The sequence below is a fragment of the Chelonia mydas genome, chromosome 1, assembly GCF_015237465.2.
Source record: "Chelonia mydas isolate rCheMyd1 chromosome 1, rCheMyd1.pri.v2, whole genome shotgun sequence".
Lineage (NCBI taxonomy): Eukaryota > Metazoa > Chordata > Testudines > Cheloniidae > Chelonia > Chelonia mydas.
In genome coordinates, this window is record NC_057849.1 from 117913416 (window position 1) to 117936606 (window position 23191).

The 23191-nt window shown below is 45.6% G+C and overlaps 1 protein-coding gene and 1 long non-coding RNA gene across 4 annotated transcripts in view; one reads left to right on the plus strand and one right to left on the minus strand.

The window, feature by feature from the left end:
• LOC102947763 (inosine-uridine preferring nucleoside hydrolase) overlaps positions 1-23191 on the plus strand; it is a 51444-nt gene that overhangs the window by 24792 nt on the left and 3461 nt on the right. Inside the window, exon 8 of one of the 2 annotated variants that reach the window (XM_043537591.1) lies at positions 5506-5601. The exons of the other annotated variant lie outside the window; for it this stretch is intronic. Coding sequence (XP_043393526.1) covers positions 5506-5586 — 81 coding nt within the window. The 3' untranslated portion in view covers positions 5587-5601. Of the gene's footprint in view, positions 1-5505; positions 5602-23191 lie in introns of those variants that run through there. 2 annotated transcript variants of the gene reach the window in all.
• On the minus strand, positions 76-14973 carry LOC119566247. Of its 2 annotated transcripts, XR_006287783.1 has the most exons (3): positions 12671-14973; positions 8734-8968; positions 76-560 (listed from the first exon to the last, which is right to left on the minus strand). It is a non-coding gene; the product is annotated as an uncharacterized LOC119566247 (long non-coding RNA). The 2 variants fall into 2 exon arrangements; XR_005225318.2 differs by lacking the exon at positions 76-560 and having other exon boundaries at positions 8655-8968.

Below are 23191 nucleotides of genomic sequence, written 5' to 3' on the forward strand. Positions count from 1 at the left end.
TCCACCCACTTCTAAGAAGGCGGAAAAGAAGTATTATGTCCCTGCAAAGGGATTTGAATACCTTTATACGCACCCTCCAGCTGGTTGTGTCTGCTGTTAATGAGAGGGCCAGGTAAGTGGCACGCTGAAGAAGACATATTTGGCAGAAATATTTATTCAACGGCCAGCCTGCAATTTCGGATGTCTAACCACCAGGCTTTGTTGGGCAGGTGCAATTTTAATCTGTGGGACTCCCTTGGTAAATTCAAGGAGGTCCTCCCACAGGATCGAGCTCAGGAGTTCGTCACTTTAGTGGAGGGAAGGCACAGTGCTGGCCAAAGGTGCCCTCCAGATGGCCTGGGACATGACTGATTTGGTGGCCAGGGTTGTTGCCTCTGCGGTCGTAACGAGGCGCAGCTCTTGGTTGCAGTCCTCCAGGTTATCCCAGGAGATGCAATCCACTCTGCAGGACCTCCCATTTGAGGGAACTGGGCTCTTTTCCAAGCTCCTCAGCAGGCCAGGAAGTACTTCTGTCCTCCGCCTCCTCTGCCTAGGTCCTGCAGAACTTTCTGGCTGAGCACCTATAGAAAAAAGGGAAAGAGACAAGGGGTTTAAACAATGACACCCCTCATCTTCCCATTCATCTGCTCAGCCCAGCCCTTCCAGAAACCAGGAAAGCCAGAAACAGGCATTTTGAGGGTGAGCTCAAGGACGACACCCAGTCACATCCCAGGATCTACCTTCCTACTCTGCCTCAACCACCTGTGTCCCTTCCAGTTGGCCTGGTCACGACTGGCCTCAGACCGTTGGGTGCTCAACGTAATATCCGCCGGCTATACCCCGCATTGTATGTAAGGGAGCAGTACGATTGCTCAGAGCTCCAGTATGAAACTTGAGGAAAGCCTGTTGAGAGTCTTTGGGTTAAGTTTAGAGGCGAGAGTAACAAGGATCACCAGACCAGGAGGATGAGGTAGACGAGGCTTTCTTCAGACAACTAACAAAAGTTTCCGGATCACAGGCCTTGATTCTCATGGGGGACTTCAATCACCCTGACATATGCTGGGAGAGCAATACAGCAGTGCACAGACAATCCAGGAAGTTTTTGGAGAACGTTGGGGACGACTTCCTGGTGCAAATACTGGAGGAACCAACTAAGGGTCATGCTCCTCTTGACTTACTGTTCACAAACAGGGAAGAATTGGTAGGGGAAGTAGAAGTGGGTGGCAACCTGGGCAGCAGTGACCATGAGATGATCGAGTTCAGGATCCTGACAAAAGGAAGAAAGGAGAGCAGCAGAATACGGACCTTAGGCTTCAGAAAAGCAGACTTTGACTCCCTTAGGGAATTGATGGGCAGGATCCCCTGGGAGGCTAATATGAGGGGGAAAGAAGTCCAGGAGAGCAGATTGAAGTAAGTGATTATTCCCCTCTATTCTGCACTGGTGAGGCCATATCTGGAGTATTGTGTCCAGTTTTGGGACCCCCACTACAGAAAGGATGTGGAGAAACTGGAGAGAGTCCAGTAGAGGGCAACAAAATTATTAGGGGGCTGGGCTGAGGAACATGATTTATGAGGAGAGGCTGAGGGAACTGGGCTTATTTAATCTGCAGAAGAGTGAGGGGGATTTGATAGCAGCAACTACCTAAAGGGGTTGCAAAGAGGATGGAGCTCGGCTGTTCTCAGTGGAGGCAGATGATAGAACAAGGAGCAATGGTCTCAAGTTGCAGTGGGGGAAGTTTTAGGTTGGATATTAGGAAAAACTATTTCACTAGGAGAATGGTGAAGCACTGGAATGGGTTACCTAGGGAGGTGGTGGAATCTTGGAGGTTTTTAAGCCCTGGTTTGACAAAGCCCTGGCTGGGACAGTTTAGTTGGCGTTGGTCCTGCTTTGAGCAGGGGGTTAGACTAGATAACTGTAATGGTCCCTTGCTCTCCTGTGGGGAGGGAGGCCAGCCACTCAGTCCAATCCTGTCTGGCTAGGACCAGAGTCCACAGGACTGTCAGGAGCCCACAATAGGGCTGGACGACCAATAGTCACCGTCAGGCTTTAGCATGGGTTTGGGTTGTTCAAGCTGCCAGCCCTTAAACAGAGTCTATACCAGGGGCCTGGGCTTGAGGAGTCTCAGGCAGCCAGCAACAAAACAGTCTGTCAGGGCTGGCTTTAGCCTGGGTCGTGCTCAGGCAGCCAGCAAACAGTCTATAAGGGAGCTGGTAAGGAAGGCTCCTTCTTCAGGGCTAGAGCTTCCCTGCACAGTGTAGGGAGTCAGCCACCCCAGGGTGCGGTGGCAGGGGGACACGGGCCCACCCTGTGTCCCAGTCCAGGGCCCTGGCTGGGGCAGGATTGGCTCCCCCTGCATCGGCGGGGATCCAGCCGCAACACGCCGACTGAGCCATACCTGGTTTGGCAGCCGGTTGCTCCATGACTGCCCCTGGGCCACTTCCTGCCTCCCCAGGGGTTGGTACCTGTGGCCTCCAGGCCTCTTCTGGCTCCTCGGGGTATACAGTGGCAAGCACTCAGGGCCAGTCCTCATCGGCGTCTGGGATCTGGACCAGCCAGGCATAGGTTCCCCTCTGGGATGCGGCAGAGCGTCCTCCTCCTCCGCAGGCTCTGCCCCAACTGTGCTGCAGGGCTGGCCTTTTATACTTCCTGCCACGCCCGGGTACTTCAGGTGTGGGGGACAGGGCGATCTAGGCTCCGCTCTCCAAGGGAAGTGTAATGGTCCCTCGCTCTCCTGCTTGGAGGGGGGCCACTCAGTCCCACTACAATGACCTCCTGAGGTCTCCCCAACCCTAATCTTCTATGATACAGTACCTGGCTTGGCCTCGCCAGCACTGGTTCGGCATGCTGCTGGACCTCTCAGTGGCTGCTCCGTTACAGCTACCACTCCAGTCAGACCTGCTGTCCCAGAACCACGGCAGTCTTCTGTACCTGAACCTGGTGGCGCTGCACCTGAACGTGTGGCTGCTGCATGGTTAAGTGCCGGGGTCCAACAGGTCTGGTTGGGCAGCAGAAAGACGTCTACCAGAGTGACCTACCTGGCCAAATGGAAGTGGTTCACATGTTCAACCTTGGAAAAAGGCATTTGGGCAGGCCTTACTGTAGTTGATCCTGGATACCTTTTGCATCTCAAGCTCCAAGGCCTGTCCCTTTCATCTGTTAAAGTCCACTTGGCTGCTATTTCAGCCTTCCATCCTCTGCTCCAGGGCAGGTTGGTTTTTGCTCAGAACATAACGGTCAGATTCCTCAAAGGCCTTGAATGTCCCTACCCACACATCTGTTTGCAATTTGATATAGATGTCATCTCAGTCTGTCATGTGGCCTCCTCCAAGCAAGCATTAAAAAAACCTAGGAAACCTAATATACAAAAAAATTGTTGCAAAGCAGTTAAAGTTCCTGCACACACACAATTTGCCTTTCATGGATCTACAAAAGTAAGGAAATGTGAAGTTAGGCTACCTAACAGTACTTACCTTCTACCCCTACACCTGAAAACTTACCATTACCAGAACTACCATTCAACACAGACCATCTACTACAACCATAAGGAGGCAGAGTTACGTTTACCCGACTTGCATCACCCCCTTTAAGCCACCTTTCTGCACATACCCCTTTATCAAACTACCCTCTCTCAAACATCCGCAACTACTAGTGTTGTGTGGAGATGGGGGACTCTGGTAAAAGAATATGTACAGACGGGTGACGTGGGGGTGGGGTGGGAGGACAGAACTAAGGTTGCCGCGCATGGTCTGTGCTGTATGGTCGTTACGGCAACTGTGTGGTTTTGGGTAGAAGAGTAGAAGGCATGTATCATTAGGTGGCTTAACACGTCATTTTCCCATTCGGTGGGGTGTGCTTCACAACACTTTTTTTCTGTATTAATTGTATGGTTACCTGACTCTCGAACTCAGTAGGAGTCTGGTCTGCATAGGAATTGCAAGATCAAGTCCTATTTAGCTACACGTTTGTGTAAAGTATGCATCATGTTGAGACTTATTTTAAATTAGTGTACTGTTTGTGACAATGGCTGCAAAAATTGTAGAGAACATTCCTCATGGGGTTTTGTAACTGTAAATTCTACTCATCTCTTCTAAAGGTCCTTTTAAAGAATCTCTTTACCACACATTTGTGTGTGTCTGTGTTAAAATGACCTGGTAATTTCTTGGGATATTCTTTGTCTTCATTTATTTATAAAGTAATACTTTATCTGAAGTGATATAAGCTGCCTTCAATAGGGTTGTGTTGGTACAAGAATCTCTGATTAGCCTGCCTGGATTTGGACCTTCAACAGTGAAGGAGAAACACTTCGAAAAATGAGTGACTAAAATCTGAATTCTGTTCACTGAAGATTTTCTGACCACTTACTCGAAAAGCATTAGAGAATTGGAGATGCAGCAAATTTGACCTTTTTTTCCTCTCCACTTGAGTTTTGGGTGTGGTGTTTCCTCCATGAGCTTCAGAGAAGACTGAATAATCTCATGAAATTAGATGCAGATTTCAGTTATTGGGCATTCTGAGATCAAAAGATATTTTGTGATTGTGCCGGCTCAGAAAAGAACAATTAAATTTGATATAACAAAAAACAACTAACCAGCCAAGTAGGTAAGGAATATATTTTTGATGCTTTGCTCAATAACAATCTCTATATTAAAAGATCATGCCTATCTTTTTTATGGCATAGAGGCAAAAGCACAAAACTAAAACTAGTCAGCCACGAAACACTCCAAGACAGAAACCCCGAAGCACTTCAGTAACTTATTTCCTAATACCAAATTTTTAGGTCCCTTCAGTTTTGGACACAGCAGCACATAAAGAAGGATTTTCAATACACTACATTCAAATATTCAGTTGATAATGACAAATTACTTTGGAGATCATTGCAGCTAATCCATTTGTGGATAGAAAATTGGCAACCTTGCTGAGTGACACATTGTAAACAATTTTATTCCAACTTTTAAAAAAAAAACCTGTGTCAAAAGTGTTCCTGAAATCACCCTTGCTTATCTTTCATAGCTAGCTAAATAATGGTTTACACTTAAATAGTGCATTGCATTTTCTAAGGTTTGTACATAATATACATTCACTAATCCTGGTAAGGCCTAAGATATTCAGGGCATTTTAATAATCCTAAAGAAGGTGAAGTGACAGGTGATTTACAGAGTCTCTGAAATTAGTGTAATATGGTTCAGTCATTTCACCAGCTGCATTTCAAAAGCATGTGGTTATTTTTTAAGTTTAAGATAACTACACAAAAATACTTTTACATAAAGTGATTTCAATTTAAAAATTTCTTTGGATATCAGCAGCTTTCTTGCAACTTGTTCATGACCAATACCTTTTAACTTTATTGAACTTTAATATGTTCACAGTAGTTTATACTGTGAACATTTTAAATGCAAAAAAATTGTTAAAGCAGGACTTTAAGGTTTTGCACAGCCTTAACTCTGTATCATAACGTATGTGTGCTGGGGGCAATCTAATTATGTGATCACATACTATTTCCTAAATATTCTTAATCCTTTACATAGCATTGGAAATGTACACACTGTGATTTACAGACCAATGACGATACAGTCCCTGCCTTCCAAAGAGTTTACAATCAAAGATAGATATCATGGGACAACAGCTCAGGTAAGGAGTGTGTGATAGATTGACTAATTAAAAGGATTGGAGGGACTGCATGAAGAGCTAGGTTTACAGATGCCACAAGAGGACAGAAGAGGCACCTGGTGGCATTCCAGTATGGATTAATTAGAGGGAATTGGAAGCGAAAGCACAAAATTGGAAGTAGGAGGAGATGGAAAAAATATGTCAAAAGAATTGAGAGAAGTCTAGGCAGGAGAGAGTTAGGGGAAATGAGAGTAAAGAGGTAGTATGTTAGCAACTATAGGGTCTTGTGAGTATTACTAGCTCAAAGTTGATGTGATTTGAAACAGGAAGCCAAAGAGGAAGTTAAGGAGTGAGGTAATGTGGTGGAGCAGGGATGGGGAACCTACAGAATTTTCAAAGGGCTTGAGTGGTGAGAGGCAGGGAGGCCAGATATGAGGTTACAGTAATCAAGGCTAAAGATGGGGTGGGGGAGAACATAGTAGTGATGACTTTAAGGAAAGAGTGGATTTTTGGAGATTAAAAAGGAGGAAGCTACAGGTCTTAGAGATTTGACATAATGGTTGATGAGAGCAGTCAAATGTGACAAGTTGTGAACCTGGATAATGAAGCTATTAATAGAGACAGAGATGGCAGGGGTAAAAGATTAAGAGGAAAAATAAGATCAGTTTTTGAGAGAGAGTTTGAGATAGTGGCTAGATATACAAGAGGAGTTGTCAGTGAGACAGCTTGAAACCTGAGACTGGACAGAGAATAGGACAGGGCTATTAATAAGGTGTAGATATTAAATCCAATTTTATTTCCCCCTAGTATTTACTTGACCTACTGTCATGTGAATACAAACTGCCTTGATGACACTAAGATTTTACCACGTGTTACCTAGCAAGTGGTGGTAACTCTTTTTTTCCCTGGTGTGAAGACAGACACACACACACACACACACACACACACGAGAGTATGTGCCAAATAAGATTAAGGGAGGGTTCTCTGAGTAGTGTCCCTATGGGTGCGCCACTGCGTCCCTGCACCTAGGATCGGAGATTTTTGGTAGCAGTGCCCGTTTAGGTCACACATGTGCTCTCCCTGTCTCCCTCTGCGTTCGGCAGCTATATAGTGCTGTGCAGCCAAACCACCCTCAGTTCCTTCTCAACTGCCCTTGGCCTGAGACGGAGCCCTTCGCAGAGCCTGTTTGTAGTATCTCTAATGTTGTTGTTGTTGTTATAGTGTAGTGTAGTGTTAGAGCTGTGCCCTCTCCCCTCTCATTTTATTTCTTTATTATTTAAAAAAAATATTTTCACTAAAGATTTGTTAATTATCCTTAGAGTAGTATAGTTGTTCTCCTCATACTCCTTCCTATTAGGGAAAGACAACTAAAAAAGAGTGGCATGCCAGGCTCTCCCGGGTTCAAACAGGGTTCCCCAGGAGGCTGTTCCTGTCAGCGATGGACACTCATGGTGCATCCACTGCCTAGGAGAGGCACATGTGCTTTAGAAGGGTATGCATTGCCTCAAGCTCAAGGCACGCACCAAAAAAGCCAGGGAGCTCAAGTTAAAACTTATTATGATGGAGAGTTCACTTCGGCTGGCTTCTGACCCCGGCTTGGAGACCCACTTTGGGCAGCAATCCCCGCCGACCCAGATGACAGCTTCAGAGGAACATTCCCTGCTAACTTTGCAGAGAAAGTCGCTGCATTCCTCGCAAATGGCTGCCAAGAAGCAGGCACCAAGTTTCCTACCAGGGAACCAGTTAAAAAGAAAAGATCCCCAGCACTCTCAATGACATCGGTACCGACAGGAGCACAGTTGAGTACCTTTGAGGCAGTGGGATCCTCTGGTACCACTGATGTTGGTAAAGCCAAGGAGGGCGGGCTTGGAAAGGAGTGGCAGAAATAGGCCTACCTCCTCCATGACAGTACCAACAGAGCTGCTCAGACATGTTGCACTGATTAGATCAACACTGCAGCAGATTATGGCACCACCTACCAATCACTCAACGGAATGCAGAGTCCCCTCGGCACTGTCACCCGCTTCAACTGTAGCGGTACTGCCCCCAATATCTTCATTGGTACCGATGCCCATCCCGATACCGCAAGAATTTCATTTCCAGAATGACTTGCTCGTATCGAAGACACTGGAATCTCAGCTTCTCAGTACTGATATTGCCCTGGTATGGATCGCACCCATAGTGCACTTGGTACCAACTCAATGCTACCAATCAGGTCAGTGCCCCTCCTCCTCCAGTGACATTTACTTCACATCAACATACCACTACCCACCTCAACAGGCAGTTACCAGATCAGATCCATTTGTGCAAACAAGATACCAGCCTAGAGGTGACACACATGGGTGGTATGGACATACATGCATGCTACCACCCATGCCATTTCCACCACAATGGCCTTACTGGGATCTGTGGGCTGCATACAGGCAGCATTTTTTTTAGGCCTCCTAGCATTCACAGAAAGAGAATGAGATGGTCCCCATCAGCCTTGGTGGCTAGACTCCCGGATTCTCAGGACAAGACATTTGAGGAGCAGAATGAGAGGACTGATAAGGAAGCCACCCCAGCAATCAATATTTCCTCATCCCCTCCGGATGAGGCTGTCATGTCTCCTCCACTGACAACAGCCGATGATTTTAAACAATTTCAGAAACTTCAAGAGAATTGCTGACTCACTACAAATACCACTCAAAGAAGTTAGAGAGTGTCAACATAAATTGCTGGATATACTAGAAACATACATCAACCTTATCTAAAATTGCACTCCCATAAATGGACCCAGCTAAGGCCATCTGGCAGATACCTGCCACAATAACACCTACAAGTAAAAGAGTGGACAAAAAGTACCATGTCCCCTCTAAGGGCATGGATTTCTTATTCTTGCACCCTTCCCCGAATTGTTTGATGGTCGAAGCTGTGAATGAGCAGGGCAGACAATACCATACTAAAACTACCCCAAATGATAAAGATTGGAAGCGTTTAGGCCTATTTGGATTCAAAGCCTACTCATCACTGACTCTAGAATTGCCAATTATGAAGCCCTGATGTCCAAATATAATCATACCAACTATTCAAAGCGGAATGAATTTATTGATTACATTCCTGATGGAAAAAAAGAACAATTCCAGGCAATTATCTCTGAGGTTCACCTTCTGGCTAGGACAACTTTACAAGCTTCCTTGGATGCAGCTGATATAGCTGCATGATCCATTTCTACAGCTGTAGTCATGTGAAGGGTGTCATGGCTTCACCTCTCAGGGTTCCAAAAGAGGTACAGGATATTCCCTTTGAAGAATCCAAATTTGTTTGCGGACAAGACGGATGAATCCCTCCATTCCTTAAGAGATTCTAGGGCAATTCTTCGGTCTTTAAGTATCTACACACCTGTGTAAAAGAGAGAGCCAGGTAAATACCATTCTGCACAGTGATCGAGGCTTACTCCATACGTTCCTCCTCAGGGAAAATATGGCCCTCAAAGGAGGAGACGGGCAAGAAAACGTAGGCCACCTCCATCTCAATCATCAACATCTCAACCATCCACTTCAAAGCAACAATTTTGAAAATTTGATCGAGGCCATAAGATGCCTCCCCCAGACCCAGGTGGTGCAACCAGTAGAAAGTGTCCATCAGTTTGGCGACTGCCTGACCCTGTTCTACCCAATGTGGCAGAGTATCACCTCGGACAAGTGGATGTTAGAAATTGTCAAACAATGGATACTCAATTCAGTTTGTATCCTTCCCTCCTACCTACCCTGCCTTCCCATCCTTCTTCAATGACCTTTCTCATGAACACCTTTTACGAGAGGAAATAAACCACCTTCTACACTTGGGTGCTGTAGAACCAGTTCCGATCCAGCACAGAGGGAGGGGGTTTTATTCCAACAATTACCTAATTCAGAAAAAGAATGATGGTTGGATACCCACCTTAAGCTTAAGAAAATTCAACAAATTCATGAAAGTACAATTCAGGATAGTCACGTTAGCAACAATAATCCCAGCACTGGACCAGGGAGAGTGGTTTTCGGTCATAGAATCATAGAATATCAGGGTTGGAAGGGACCTCAGGAGGTCATCTAGTCCAACCCCCTGTTCAAAGCAGGACCAATCCCCAATTTTTGCCCCAGATCCCTAAATGGCCCCCTCAAGGATTGAACTCACAACCCTGGGTTTAGCAGGCCAATGCTCAAACCACTGAGCTATCCCTCCCCCTCCAAGACGCGTACTTTCATATTACCATCCGTCCATCCCACAGGAGATTCCTCAGATTTGCTCTGGGGCAGGACCACTACCAGTACAAAGTTTGGTGGTTGAAGCTGTGAATGAACAGGGCAGACAATACCATACTAAAACTACCCCAAATGATAAAGATTGGAACCCCAGAGTGTTTTCCAAGGTCCTTGAGGTGGTGGCTGCGCACCTCTGAAAACAAGGAATTATGATATTCCCATACTTGGATAATTGCCTACTCAAAGCCCCCTCTTGAGATGGCACATTAGTACCTATACAAAACACCGTGGACATAGATGACTCATGCCCCCCGATGCTGGGGGGGCAGAATCTAAAGTGGAGAGCACATGATTGACCCACGTGTCTGATGAGGTTCAACAAGGACAAGTGCAGAGTCCTGCACTTAAGATGGAAGAATCCAATGCACCGCTACAGACTAGGGACCGAATGGCTAGGCAGCAGTTTTGCAGAAAAGGACCTAGGGGTTACAGTGGACGAGAAGCTGGATATGAGTCAACAGTGTGCCCTTGTTGCCAAGAAGGCCAATGGCATTTTGGGATGTATAAGTAGGGGCATTACCAGCAGATCGAGGGACGTGATCGTTTCCCTCTATTCAACATTGGTGAGGCCTCATCTGGAGTACTATGTCCTGTTTTGGGCCCCACACTACAAGAAGGATGTGGAAAAATTGGAAAGAGTCCAGCGGAGGGCAACAAAAATGATTAGGGGACTGGAACACATGAGTTATGAAGAGAGGCTGAGGGAACTGGGGATGTTTAGTCTATGGAAGAGAAGAAAGAGGGGGGATTTGATAGCTGCTTTCAACTACCTGAAATGGGGTTCCAAAGAGGATGGCTCTAGACTGTTCTCAGTGGTAGCAGATGACAGAACAAGGAGTAATGGTCTCAAGTTGCAGTGGGGGAGATTTAGGTTGGATATTAGGAAAAACTTTTTCAGTAGGAGGGTGGTGAAACACTGGAATGTGTTACCTAGGGAGGTGGTGGAATCTCCTTCCTTAGAAGTTTTTAAGGTCAGGCTTGACAAAGCCCTGGCTGGGATGATTTAGTTGGGGATTGGTCCTGCTTTGAGCAGGGGGTTGGACTAGATGACCTCCTGAGGTCCCTTCCAACCCTGATATTCTATGGTTCTATGATTCCTCTGCCCAGTGATCCACCTGCCCTGTGTCCAGCCTGGGGCCACCGCAGTCTCGCTGCCCACCAGAGTTACCTGCGGGAGGGGGTGCTCTCTTTCTCCCGATGCACCTCCCCCTGGCACATTCGGCCCCTGTCCCTGGCAGCCGGGCCTGGGCAGGGAGTGGGATGGGGCCACTCTGGGTCACTGGTCTGTGTGGCGGCTGCCTGAGAGAGAGCCTGTCTGGGGAGGAGGCAGCGTCAGGTTCTCCCTCCCACCAGGGCCTGGCTGCTGGGGACAGGCCGAGTGAGACTTGACGGGAGCCGGGGGAGGACTCGAGCTCGCTCAGCCCTTGTCCCCAGCAGCCAGGCCTGGGAAGTGGCATGGCCTGCTGCTGTTGCCTCACCAGCTGGGCTCTTGCAGGCAGCCGCCATGCTGCCCAGAGCAGTGACCCGGAGCAGCCGGCATGAGAAGTGGCTGCTCCCTCCCCTTCAGCTCCCTGCTTGGGCCAGGCTGCCAGGGATAGGGGCTGAGTGTGCCGTGAGAGGGAAGGGGTGGGCAGGTGCAGCGGGAGAAGGCGAGAGCCCCTCTCCCTCCCCCCACTTGGCAGGCCAAGCAAAAATTGGGAGGGGTTTGACCCCACATCCCCCCCGCCCACGTCATCTATGACTGTGGACCTTGTCTTACGACTAGACCTACAAATAAACACCCAGAAATCAACACTGACACCTGTACAACACCTAGAATTCACTGGGGACTACCTCAATGCAGAGGAAGCCAAAGCCTCCTTAGCAACACACAGATTTACCACCCTAGTCAATTTGATGTCCACAGATATCAGCCAGAACATGCTTACAACTACTAGGACATATGGCAGCGACCATCTTTGTTATAAGACATGCCAGAGTATATATGCATTGCCTTCGGGGTGGCTCAGGACAATATACGTTCTGCACAGACACAACTTGAACAAGTCTCTCTCTGTGTCAGTCACAATCAAAAGCTCACTAGACTGGTAGACAAAGCCCCACAATGTGTGTGGTGGAGTTCCTTTCACACAACCACCACCATCACTAATACTGACAATGGATGCATCTCTGTTGGGTTGGGGAACACACTTGCAGGACTACATAGTACAGGGCAAGTGGTCCCCTTCAGAGTCGAAGTTACACATCAATCTACTGGAGCTGGGAGCAGTCCGGAATGCATGTTCACACTTTTTACTGCTAATCAGAAACAATAACTTAATGACAGATAACATCACTTGTGTGATTTACATAAACTAACAAGGGGGAGTAAGGTCACCATCCCTGTGTGCCGAAGCTCTGAATGATAGATTTGGTGCATTCACCACAGGGTCAAATCTCAGCTACTTGCCTACCAGGATGTCAAAACACCACAGCAGATGCACTAAGCAGGAAATTCTCACAGGAACATAAATGGGAAATAGACACTATGATCCTACATGAAATATTCAGATGTTGGGGATTCCCAAGCATAGATCTTTTTGCCATGATCGGGAACAGCAAGTGCCCACAATTCTGCTCAAGAGCAGGACTGGGTCATTAATTGCTGGGGGATGCCTTCTTTATCAAATGAGATGCACATCTGCCATATGCCTTTCTGCCAATCCTATTAATACACAAAGTAATGCCCAAAATAAAAGAAGAAAAAGCCAGCGTCATCTTAATAACCCCAACATGACCCAGACAAACATAGTTCCATTACCTCTTATGGATGGTGGTATGCCCACCAGTCATTCTTCACCCAGTTCCACATCTCCTGTCTCAGATGCAGGCCAAATGCACCATCCGAACCTTAAGATTCTCCATGTGAAAGCATGGGTCCAGAGTATCAAAGTGACCTGTTCTCAAGATGTAAAGGAGATGCTATTAAATAGCAGAAGATCAACTACGCAATATATTTACTTGCACAAATGGAAGAGATTCCAGACCTGGTGTGACAATAGACATGCCACAGCTGCAACCTCTCCCTTGCCACTGGTACTGGGCTACATCCTAGAGCTAAAAAAGTCAGGACAGTCCTGAAGTTCAGGTAGAGTACATCTCACGTCCCTTATGGCCTTCCACCAGAAGATTGATAAGCGCTCAGTATTCACCCATCCTATAACAAAAAGATTTCTCAGAGGTATTCGAAACCTCTACCCCAAAATATAAGATCCCACTCCACCTTTGGACCTTACCCTAGTGCTACGATGCCTCACTGGTCCCCTGTCAGAGCCCACGGCGACTTGCTTACTCATACATCTATCTATGAAGACTCCCTTTCATGCTTGAAGAGTGGGGGAAATAGGTGCTCTCAGGGCATACCCCTCTTCACAATTTTCTTCAAAGATAAAGTCCTGTTAAGACCACATCCAAAGTTCCTATCTAAAATACTTAAGTCATTCCACGTGAATCAGCCTATTCGTCTGTCATTATTCTTCCCTAGACTGCCTAGGAATAAAAGGGAGGCCATGTTCCACACACTAGCCATTAGAAGGGTGTTAGCCTTCTATCGCAAAAGGACCAAACCCAAAGTTACCAAGATTATTCCTTTCTAGTATAGAGAGATCGAAGGGATCAGCCATACAAAACAATGACTTCTGAAATGCGGATTTCTGGTTGTATTAACCTTTGCTATCATCAGAATAATTTGCACCCCCCCCCATCGGACTCGAACACTCTCAACACGATCACTTTACACCTCTATAGCTTTCCTGAACAATGTACCAATCACAGACATTTGTAAAGCAGCGACTTGGGCTCTGCTCGCACATTCATGGAGCACTACACCATTGTGCGGGACTCATCATCCGATGCTTTATTAGGATTGACTGTTTTAACATCACTAACTAATCCAACTCCGCAGCCCCATCCTTCCAATGAGAGGCACTGCTCTACAGTCACCGAAAGTGGAGCACCCATAGGGACACTACTCGAAGAAGAAGGGACGATTATTCACCCTGTGCAGTAACAGGTTCTTTGAGATGTGTCTCTCTCTGGGTGCTTCACTATCCACCCTCCACTTCAGTTTCAGACATAAACTCTACGGTAGAGAAGGAACTGAGGGCAGTTTGGCCACACAGTGCTAGATAGCTGCTGAACACAGCATGAGACAGGGCGAGTGCATTTGTGGGCCAAATGAGCACTGCTACCAAAAATCTCCGATCCTAGGCGCAGGGATGCAGACACATCTAAAGAGGAGCACTCATAAGGACACACATCTTAAAGAACCTGTTACAGCACAGGATGAGTAACCTTCTCTTCCCTCCAATGCCTATGTGTCCTTTAAAGCACTAGGGTATGAGAGCTACAGGATATCATGGAGGAGAGAGGGAGCAAAGAAAACAGGCATGGAAGATGTAGTTTTCTCAAGGAACCAGTGCTCCTGCATCTGACCCCCAGTCTATCTGGCGAGAGACCAGTGCTTCTAGGCTGATATAATAAAATTATACTCTACCATGTATTTCCCTGGTGCATCTAACTCTAGATCATAATGGCATCTGTATCTGATGGAGCTTGCGGATACCTTGTTGGCAATGGTGGTGAAACACCCCAGACTACTTGTCCTAGGATATTTTAATATGCATATTGACAAGTCCACAGATGCAAAAGCCCAAAAATTTGTCTCCTCACTTGTCTCCTTAAAACTTGTACAGGTCATCTCTAGTCCAACCTACAAAGCCAATCACGCCATGTACCTGGTTTTCATCCTAGATATAAAAAAATAAAAAATGAAGAGACAGACCTTTAAGGTTAGTAAGCTTTTTTTCATTTATTTGTGATTTAATATATAACTTAATTTTCTTGGCATAAAAGAGAGGGAGCAAAAGGAGGTGAGTTCTCTCTGTGCCCTGGAGATTGTCACCCGTCAGGCTGAATGTTGTTTTTTGGGAGGATGGGGGAGAAAAATGGCTGAATTCCTTTTTCTGTAATAAGAAAAGGAGTACTTGTGGCACCTTAGAGACTAACCAGTTTATTTGAGCATGAGCTTTCGTGAGCTACAGCTCACTTCATCGGATGCATAGCATATCGTGGAAACTGCAGAAGACGTTATATACACACAGAGACCATGAAACAAAACTTCCTCCCACCTCACTCCCCCGCTGGCAACAGCTTATCTAAAGTGATCATCAAGTAGAGCCATTTCCAGCACAAATCCAGGAAATTTGGGCTTGAATAGAGACTGGGAGTGGCTAAATCATTATGCAAGGTAGCCTGTCTCCCCTTGTTTTTTTTCCTGCAAACCCCCCCCCCCAAGACGTTCTGGTTAAACTTGGATTATTGCTGTGCACATTGTAAGATGAGCTGTTGCCAGCAGGAGAATGAGTTTGTGTGTGTGGTTTTTGGAAAAGGGGGGGCTGGGGGGGGTGAGAAAACCTGGATTAGTGCTGGAGGTGACCCACCTTGATTATCATGCGCATTATAAAGAGGGGTTTCAAAGGGGGATGGGCTGTTGCCAGCAGGAGAGTGAGTTTGTATGTGTGTGTGTGTGGGGGGGGGGGAAGGGTGAGAAAACCTGGATTTGTGCTGGAAATGGCTCTACTTGATGATCACTTTAGATAAGCTGTTGCCAGCGGGGGAGTGAGGTGGGAGGAAGTTTTGTTTCATGGTCTCTGTGTGTATATAATGTCTTCTGCAGTTTCCACGATATGCTATGCATCCGATGAAGTGAGCTGTAGCTCACGAAAGCTCATGCTCAAATAAACTGGTTAGTCTCTAAGGTGCCACAAGTACTCCTTTTCTTTTTACGAATACAGACTAACACGGCTGTTACTCTGAAACCTGTCATTTTTCTGTAATGTTAATCTATGAATGAATGATGTTAGATCCACTTCTGTTTAGCTGTGTTTGTTTAGTTCTGTGTTCTTAGTGCTGTTTGTGGAGCTAATGTCCCACATCTCACTATCTTACCAAAGTACACTGAAAAGTTTCCACATGTTTGGGCATGATTATGCCACTTCCTAATTTCAGATTCTGGGACTCCTTTCAGTTACTTAACACTGCCTTCCGCCCCTGTGATCACTAATGCTGTGTGCATGATCCAAAGTTATTCTTATAGCTTGGAACTCTTTCTCATTGTTCTCTAGAGCTACTTGGTCATTTTTTTCTATACACTTAATTTTTTCCCTCTTTTTCTGGAAGGGAAGTTCATCCACCTCTCTTCTTCAAACACATCAGCTTATGATCTTACAGTGAACTACATAAACCCAAGAGAATGATTGTAGGGGTTATGCAGTTCACTGTGCAGATATATGCAGGCACTTATCTTGTTTGTGTGTGTGCATATGTGTGTATATATACACACACACGTAAAAGAAAATTCATGACCATCCATGAACTGTAGTTGTCCAATGCGCTATGACCAGAATATGATACTGAGTCTTACTATAATAATATTTAGCTCATGTATAGTGCTGCTCATCCATAGATCTCAAAATGCTTTATAAGGGACAAAGACTTTCAAAGTCATAACTTCTTGGCTTCCTTCCCAATCAACTCATAGGGCTTTGTGTGCAGAAGGGTCAGCCACCTTTATAACACCACCACCACTTCTTCTAGTGATTTCAGGGGAGGGTTCTTTGGAAGGTCCAGGGTCTGTGTTTGTAGGAATGGGACTGGGAAATGTCACATAAGGAGATACAGAGGCCATATACGGGCAGCCAGAAAGTTAATTCCCTGCTCAAGTATTGTGCAAGTGTAGAGGGCTGGGGTAGTGACACAAGGCTTGTGCCTAAAAGTCCAATTAGGAGGTCAGTGTCCTAGCTTGGTGTTGGGAAGGGGAAAACTCCCTGCTGCGAGTTAGAAAGGTGGAAACCTCTCTAAAGCAGAGTACTGGATCATTCTGAAGGGGGCTTTTGCTTTAAAACTTTTGGGGCTGTTTCTTACCAACTTTTGCACCATTATAACTCTGACGTCAACAGTTACTTTTGAATTTCCACTGCGGTAAGTAAAAGGAGAACTGGACCCTCTGGCTCTGTTGTTGAAACTAGTTAATACTGCAAGCCAGATACTAGAGACTTGAGTAAAACTATCGTGTATAAAAGATAGTTAGGGGCTGTGTGCTAGGAGAAGGGGGGGTGAAAACAATGGAAGGGAGGAAAGGGAAAAGCAGTCTGAAGGACTGGGGAAAATATGAGGTGTGTAAATCAAAAATACCTAAACTGTATAAAAATAGACAGTGGGTAGGCAGGTGCAGAATGGGAACATGAAAAATTGACTTTTTTGGAGGAAGGTGGGAGAGGGTAGAGCTAGTCATAGAGAATAAATAAAAGGCCACTTTAATACGAGACGTAGTGTCCAGTTTAGTTAGATAACTTGACCTACAAGTAGTCTATGGTAAAATATTTACAGGAAGTAATATTTACTGTACTTGTATCACGGTAGCACCTAGGAGGCCCAGTCATGGACCAAGACCCAGTTGCGTGCTAAGCATTATACAAACACAAAATGTAAGTACTGTTTCATTGCATGGACTCTGTCTGGCCCTGCTTTCTCCTTATGGCCATGTCTACACTTACTGAAGATCGATGCTGCTGTAATCAATGCATGGGGGTCGATTTAGCGGATCTGGAGAAGACCTGCTAAATTGACAGCAGAGCGCTGTCTGGTCGACTCTGGTACTCCACCGGAACGGGAAGAGTAAGATAAGTCGATGGAAGAGTGTCTCCCATCGACACAGTGTGGTGTAGACACTGCGGTAAGTCGACCTAAGCTACATCGACTCCAGTTACGTTATTCACGTAGCTGGAGTAGCGTAACTTAGGTCGACTTACCGTGGTAGTGTAGACAAGGCCTATGTTTCGCATGTTGCATCTTACCTTTGAAAACTGACACATCTCAAAGTACTACATTTACTTAAGCCATAGAGTGGTACTGTTGATCGATATTTAAAGCTCTAGTTATTTGCTGTGCAGAGAGGAATTTAATTAGTTAGACAAGGTGTGCTTTGCAAATCGCTGATTTAATCACAATTGCTGGTAGTGTTGGGGAAATTTGCCAATGTGGTTTCTGTTAGGATATAGATATTCAGGCCTGTCTGCAAAGGCCTGTACTTTAAGAATTTAGGTGTATTCTTATCACTTGGCTAGTTCTAGAGGTATAAAAGAAAGAATCAAAATCACTGTCTGCTGGTGTAAGGGCCTTCTCTTACTGTGACAGTCTGAGGCCTTGTTCTTAGGCTAAGGCCTTTGGCTAAGCAGCAGAGGCAGCCATAAGCTAGGAAGTGAACAGTCACATCCTCACATTCCAAACTAGTCACATTGAAATAAGGTGCTATTGGGCTGTTAGGCACTATCAGGACAGGATTGTATTCCTATCACCTCCAGAGAAAGGGAAGTGCCTAGAAGATGTAAAAGGAAACTTAGTTTGATAGCATCCTGTCTGGCAAGAACTCACTCATCAATACTGGGATGTGAAATCCTGACTTCTGTATTGTTTTGTCATTATAGTTCCCACTTTGCTATTGTTTGTCTGTATAATCTCTGTCTGGTTCTGTGATTGTTCCTGTCTGCTGTATAATTAATTTTGCTGGGTTTAAACTAATTAAGGTGGTGGGATATAATTGGTTACATAATCATGTTACAATATGTTAGGATTGGTTAGTTAAATTTAAGGAAAATGATTGGTTAAGGTATAGCTAAGCCGAACTCAAGTTTTACTATATAGTCTGCAGTCAATCAGGAAGTGAGGGGTGGGGGAGATGGGAACAGGGAATGGGGGTAGGGAAATTGGAATCATGTTTTGCTAAAGAGGGGAAATGGGAACAGGGAATGGGGGTAAGGAAATTGGAATCATGTTTTGCTAAAGAGGGGAAATGGGATCAGGGAATGGGGGTAAGGAAATTGGAATAATGTTTTGCTAAGGGCAGGAATGGGAACAGGGACACAGGTGTAAGGCTCTGTGGTGTCAGAGCTGGGAAGGAGGATACTAAGGAAGGAAACTGGAATCATGCTTGCTGGAAGTTCACCCCAATAAACATTGATTTGTTTGCACCTTTGGACTTCGGGTACTGTTGCTCTCTGTTCATGCGAGAAGGACCAAGGAAGGAAGCGGGTGAAGGAATAAGCCCCCTAAAAGTTTCCACTGCCCTAGGGGCTAAATAGCTGAATCTTCTCAAGGAGGCTCCGCTAAGATACACACATGAAAGCACAGTAAAATATTGTCGATTTGCTGCAGTTGTCTGGCAACAGCCTACTGATTTCAGCAATATTCTACTCTCATTGTTTTAATAGCTGAAGTATAGATTTTTGCCTGCTATTATATGCTGACTTAGTATCACTGTATGTTTAATGGGCCTTGTTTTCATTTTAAATGGCTGCAAGCATCAGTTGAAACCTTAGGGATAGGGCCTGACTCCAAAATTTGTAATTCTAAAACAAACTGTAGAATAATGACCAGATCTCCATGGTCATTGCTTAAAGATTAACAGACTTCCACTGTGTATTTTGTGAGCTGGGAGGGGGAAAAACACCATAGCATCTTTTTGCCATTTGAGTTCATCCAGCATTAAAAAGGGAACCTTCTTTCACACACATTGAAATATTCACAGCCTGGATTTGTCATTTGCTTTAAATGCGCTTGTTTTTTTGCAGTTTATCTAAACTGTACCGTTTCCCTGTGCATTCTCTGTCCAGTCACTTTACAAGCACTAATGAATTTAAAGCTCATGATACTGATTTCCTTTCTTTGTGCCAGGCGGTGAACCGAGGAAATCTCCCACTGGATGTTTTCTCATGATCCATTGGACTTTTCAGGAACGAGGGCCTGATACTGCAAACAAAGTCAATGGCAAAACCTCCCAGTGGCTTCAATGGGAGCAGGATTTGGCCCTGAGAGGTACATGGGCAACCTCTAGCAAGGCAATTTGGAGCTGCAGTTGCAATAAAGGGCCTCCACTGATAGATTTCTAGTTGAAAGTGGGGTTATGTACAAATAACTGGTTCTGGGAAAATATAATTTCATCTGTATTCTCTGTGCCATTCATAGCTGATTCCAGAGGCAGAACAATTTCAGATACTGGATCAGCTTAGGGGCTGCAGAGAAAATCATGCTGTTCTTTCCAGCCTCACTCTTAATCACTAATAGTAAAGATTTAAAAAGCAGAACTTAGGTGATAATTTTGTTGAGGTAGGACAGACTCCAGCTTGTTCTTGCAGTGCAGTGGGCTTTGTGATGCTGTCAGTGGTAAAAATCCTCCTTTCCTTTCACTAACCTAAGCAGCTATAACTACACACACAAGCTGCCCACTGAAGTAACACGTTTCAGTCACTTTCTATGGCCCTGCATGGTTGAGGTCCCTCAAAATTCTGACTAAATCCTCTGGTGCACTTACGAAACCTAGGCCCTGTTCTTATATTTTACATGCCATGACAAGTCTTCAGCATTGATTGCACTTGACCTAATTGTAGGGGGTCTCTAATTGATAAAGGACCATTAGCCTTGAGGAACCTCCAGGAGCAGAGCATCCTACTGAGACTTCTGGAATGAGGGACACAGGCATTAGTCCTCTCTCTCCTTCCTTTCCCTGCCTCCTGTTGCCTGATTCTCTCTGTGTGATGTATGTTGCCTTCCCTGCACTGGGTTCTAGTGTGAGTAGTTTAGGAAGTGGCAGTGAGGGAAGTTAAGTCACATTAGGAGAACAAGGTCAGGGAGGAGACAGGGTCAGTGAGAACTCCCAGGGCTCAGAAACCCTAACCACACCGGACTTGCTCAGCTAGTCACCTCTAACTAGGGTAAGATGTCATCTTGGTCAGGTCTAGGGCTCCTGGCGTTTCTTCCATTTTCCACAGACTGTCTGGGCACTTGATCACACACCTCTGCCCGATGACTGCAATAATTTTGCAGTGGTACCTCCTTTGGATCTTGGAACTTTCCCCTAACTGCACCCCCCAGGGTAGTTTACTGCATAAGGGAAAGGCAGGTCAGAGGATTATGATGCCAAGATCGCAGGAGTCTTGATGATCAAAGCCACCCAACTGTATATTGGAAAGAGGAAGGAAGAAGGGTGGCCAGACAAGGTTGTAGAAAAGGATGAGCAGAAGGTAAAAGGAATATCATCCTAAGGAGATGAAGTAATGTGTGCGCTAGACAGAGTAACTAGACTGCAGAAGAGTAAAAATGAGTAGGTGGGATGGCAATGTCTGAGTTAATAAATATGGTCTCATATCGTCAGCACTTAATGGCATCTGCCAAGCATTTGGGCTTTGGCTGGTGCCTTATGCTGCTCAGTTAAAACAGATGGGTCAGTTTTGCTGTAAGCAAATTTTGAAGTGCCTTCAGTCAATAATTTAGCAGGCTAATGAGTTTCTGGGCCAGCAAGGTAGCTAGCAGAGGTGCAAGTGCACACAGGCCCGGATGCTTCATAGATGTGGTCATAAAGCTGGTGTAGGAGGATGCTTGGTAACAAATCCTATCTCATCACTTCTTCCTGCATTTGTGTGGGGTACCTGGCCTGGGCTTCGCCGCACCTTCATGATTCAGGCAGCTGTCGGGCTCCTTTGAGCGATTTGCAGCCTGTATAAAACTTAGTGTAAGCACTGAAGAGCAGCTCTGGCACAGCTGTCCCAGGCTTAAAAGTACAAAAAATGGTGGCTTAAAACTCAGAAATGGCTCAGGTCAAAGCTAGGGGCTAAAACCGAGTTTGGGCTGTGCAGATGGTGGGGGAGGGTTTTTTGTATAGATACCTGTTCAAGTATTTGTTTGACTACAGCTTAGCTCAGTGAAGGTTTGGAATGAATGGGGGGTTGTGCTCTCCAATGAGAAAATAATTTAATACTTGTTTTAAGTGTATATCATGTGCCTTCCTTGGGTACTGGGCACACACAGATCTGTATGTATAATAGCAGCTAGCTTCCTTAGGAGGACAGAGCAGATCACGCTTCTACATCCATCCAACTGCTACCCTTGCTCACAATAGGGTGCCACTTCTTGGGTTGGAGTAGGAATTGGTACTCTCATTTGTAGTCAAGCCTGCTTATATAAACTAGGTGCACAGGGTTAAATACCTAGAAAGCAGGAAGGAGCATTGTTTGAGAAGCAAGAAGCAAAAAGGGAGAGAAAATACTTAAGAAAATTGCCTACCCACAGTGGTTGGTAGCATTATTTAGACAACAGCGGTTGCAGCAGCAAGAGCTGTATAGCATACCACAACCTTAGTACACGACTACTGAGGGAATACCATGAACTCTTTCCAACACTTATATGCAGGTTTATACTATTTGGCAATTAGGGAAGGTAAAGTTCAAGTGAAAACTTTCTCTAGGAAGCATAGCTGTGAGTTAGGTCATCCTGGGCAGGCCCAGGCCCAATGCTTCTTGCACTATAAGCTTCTAAAGCACTTTGTTTCATCTATAGCATTGGGAAACTTCTGCTCCGTTTCATCCATGTGTAACTTTGTAGGTCATTTCTCTATGTTACACCCAAACTTTGTGATTTATATTCCCCACTTACTGTCATTTGGTCAAGTGCTTTGTTCTTAATTTGGTTGATTAAGGAACAATTTGAACAAACTCCAACCTTGTTGACATTTCTGCAGTGGAGAGGCCTAGAATGGAGTGCAGTATTTCAGGTATTCTCTCCAGGGCCATGCAGAAAGAGGGTGGTAGCTCTGAGGCAGTTACAGGTAACCCAAAATTCCTTTGCTTCTTTGGGCATTCCTTGCTTGCCCACCTCTAGATTAGAATATCCTGTAGCTGTTTTACAATAACTTGCATTTTTTCAGGTTGAATCTCTTATTTCACGGCCAGCTCCCAAAGCTCTAGTGCAGTGGTTCTCAACCAATTTACCATGGTGGGCCACATCAATACTACCTATATGGCCCTGAGGATGGCGCACAGGCCACAGGTTGAGAACCACTGCACTAGTGGTACTTCTCAGTTTAGGGTCATATCAGTACATCCAAAAGCTTTGCTATACTTCAGGTTTAATTGGCAATAGCCTCCTTTAAAGAAAAGGCTTCTAGATACCATTGACATGTTTCCCGCTTTCAAGTCTCAGATCCAAAAGCAGACAGATGACCAAAGATATAAGCCCTTGTGCAGTTCTGAACCTGAGTCAGCCGATGGAATGGAACATAAGTAAGGCTGAGTCTGTCACGGATGTCATGGATTCTGTGACTTTCCGTGACCTCTGTGACTTCTGCAGCAGCTGGTGCTGGCTCAGGGGCTGCCTGAGCTGGGTAGCCCCTGGTCCAGCAGCAGCAGTTTGGGTGTGTGGGAAGGGGATCAGGGCTAGGGGTGGGGGGCTC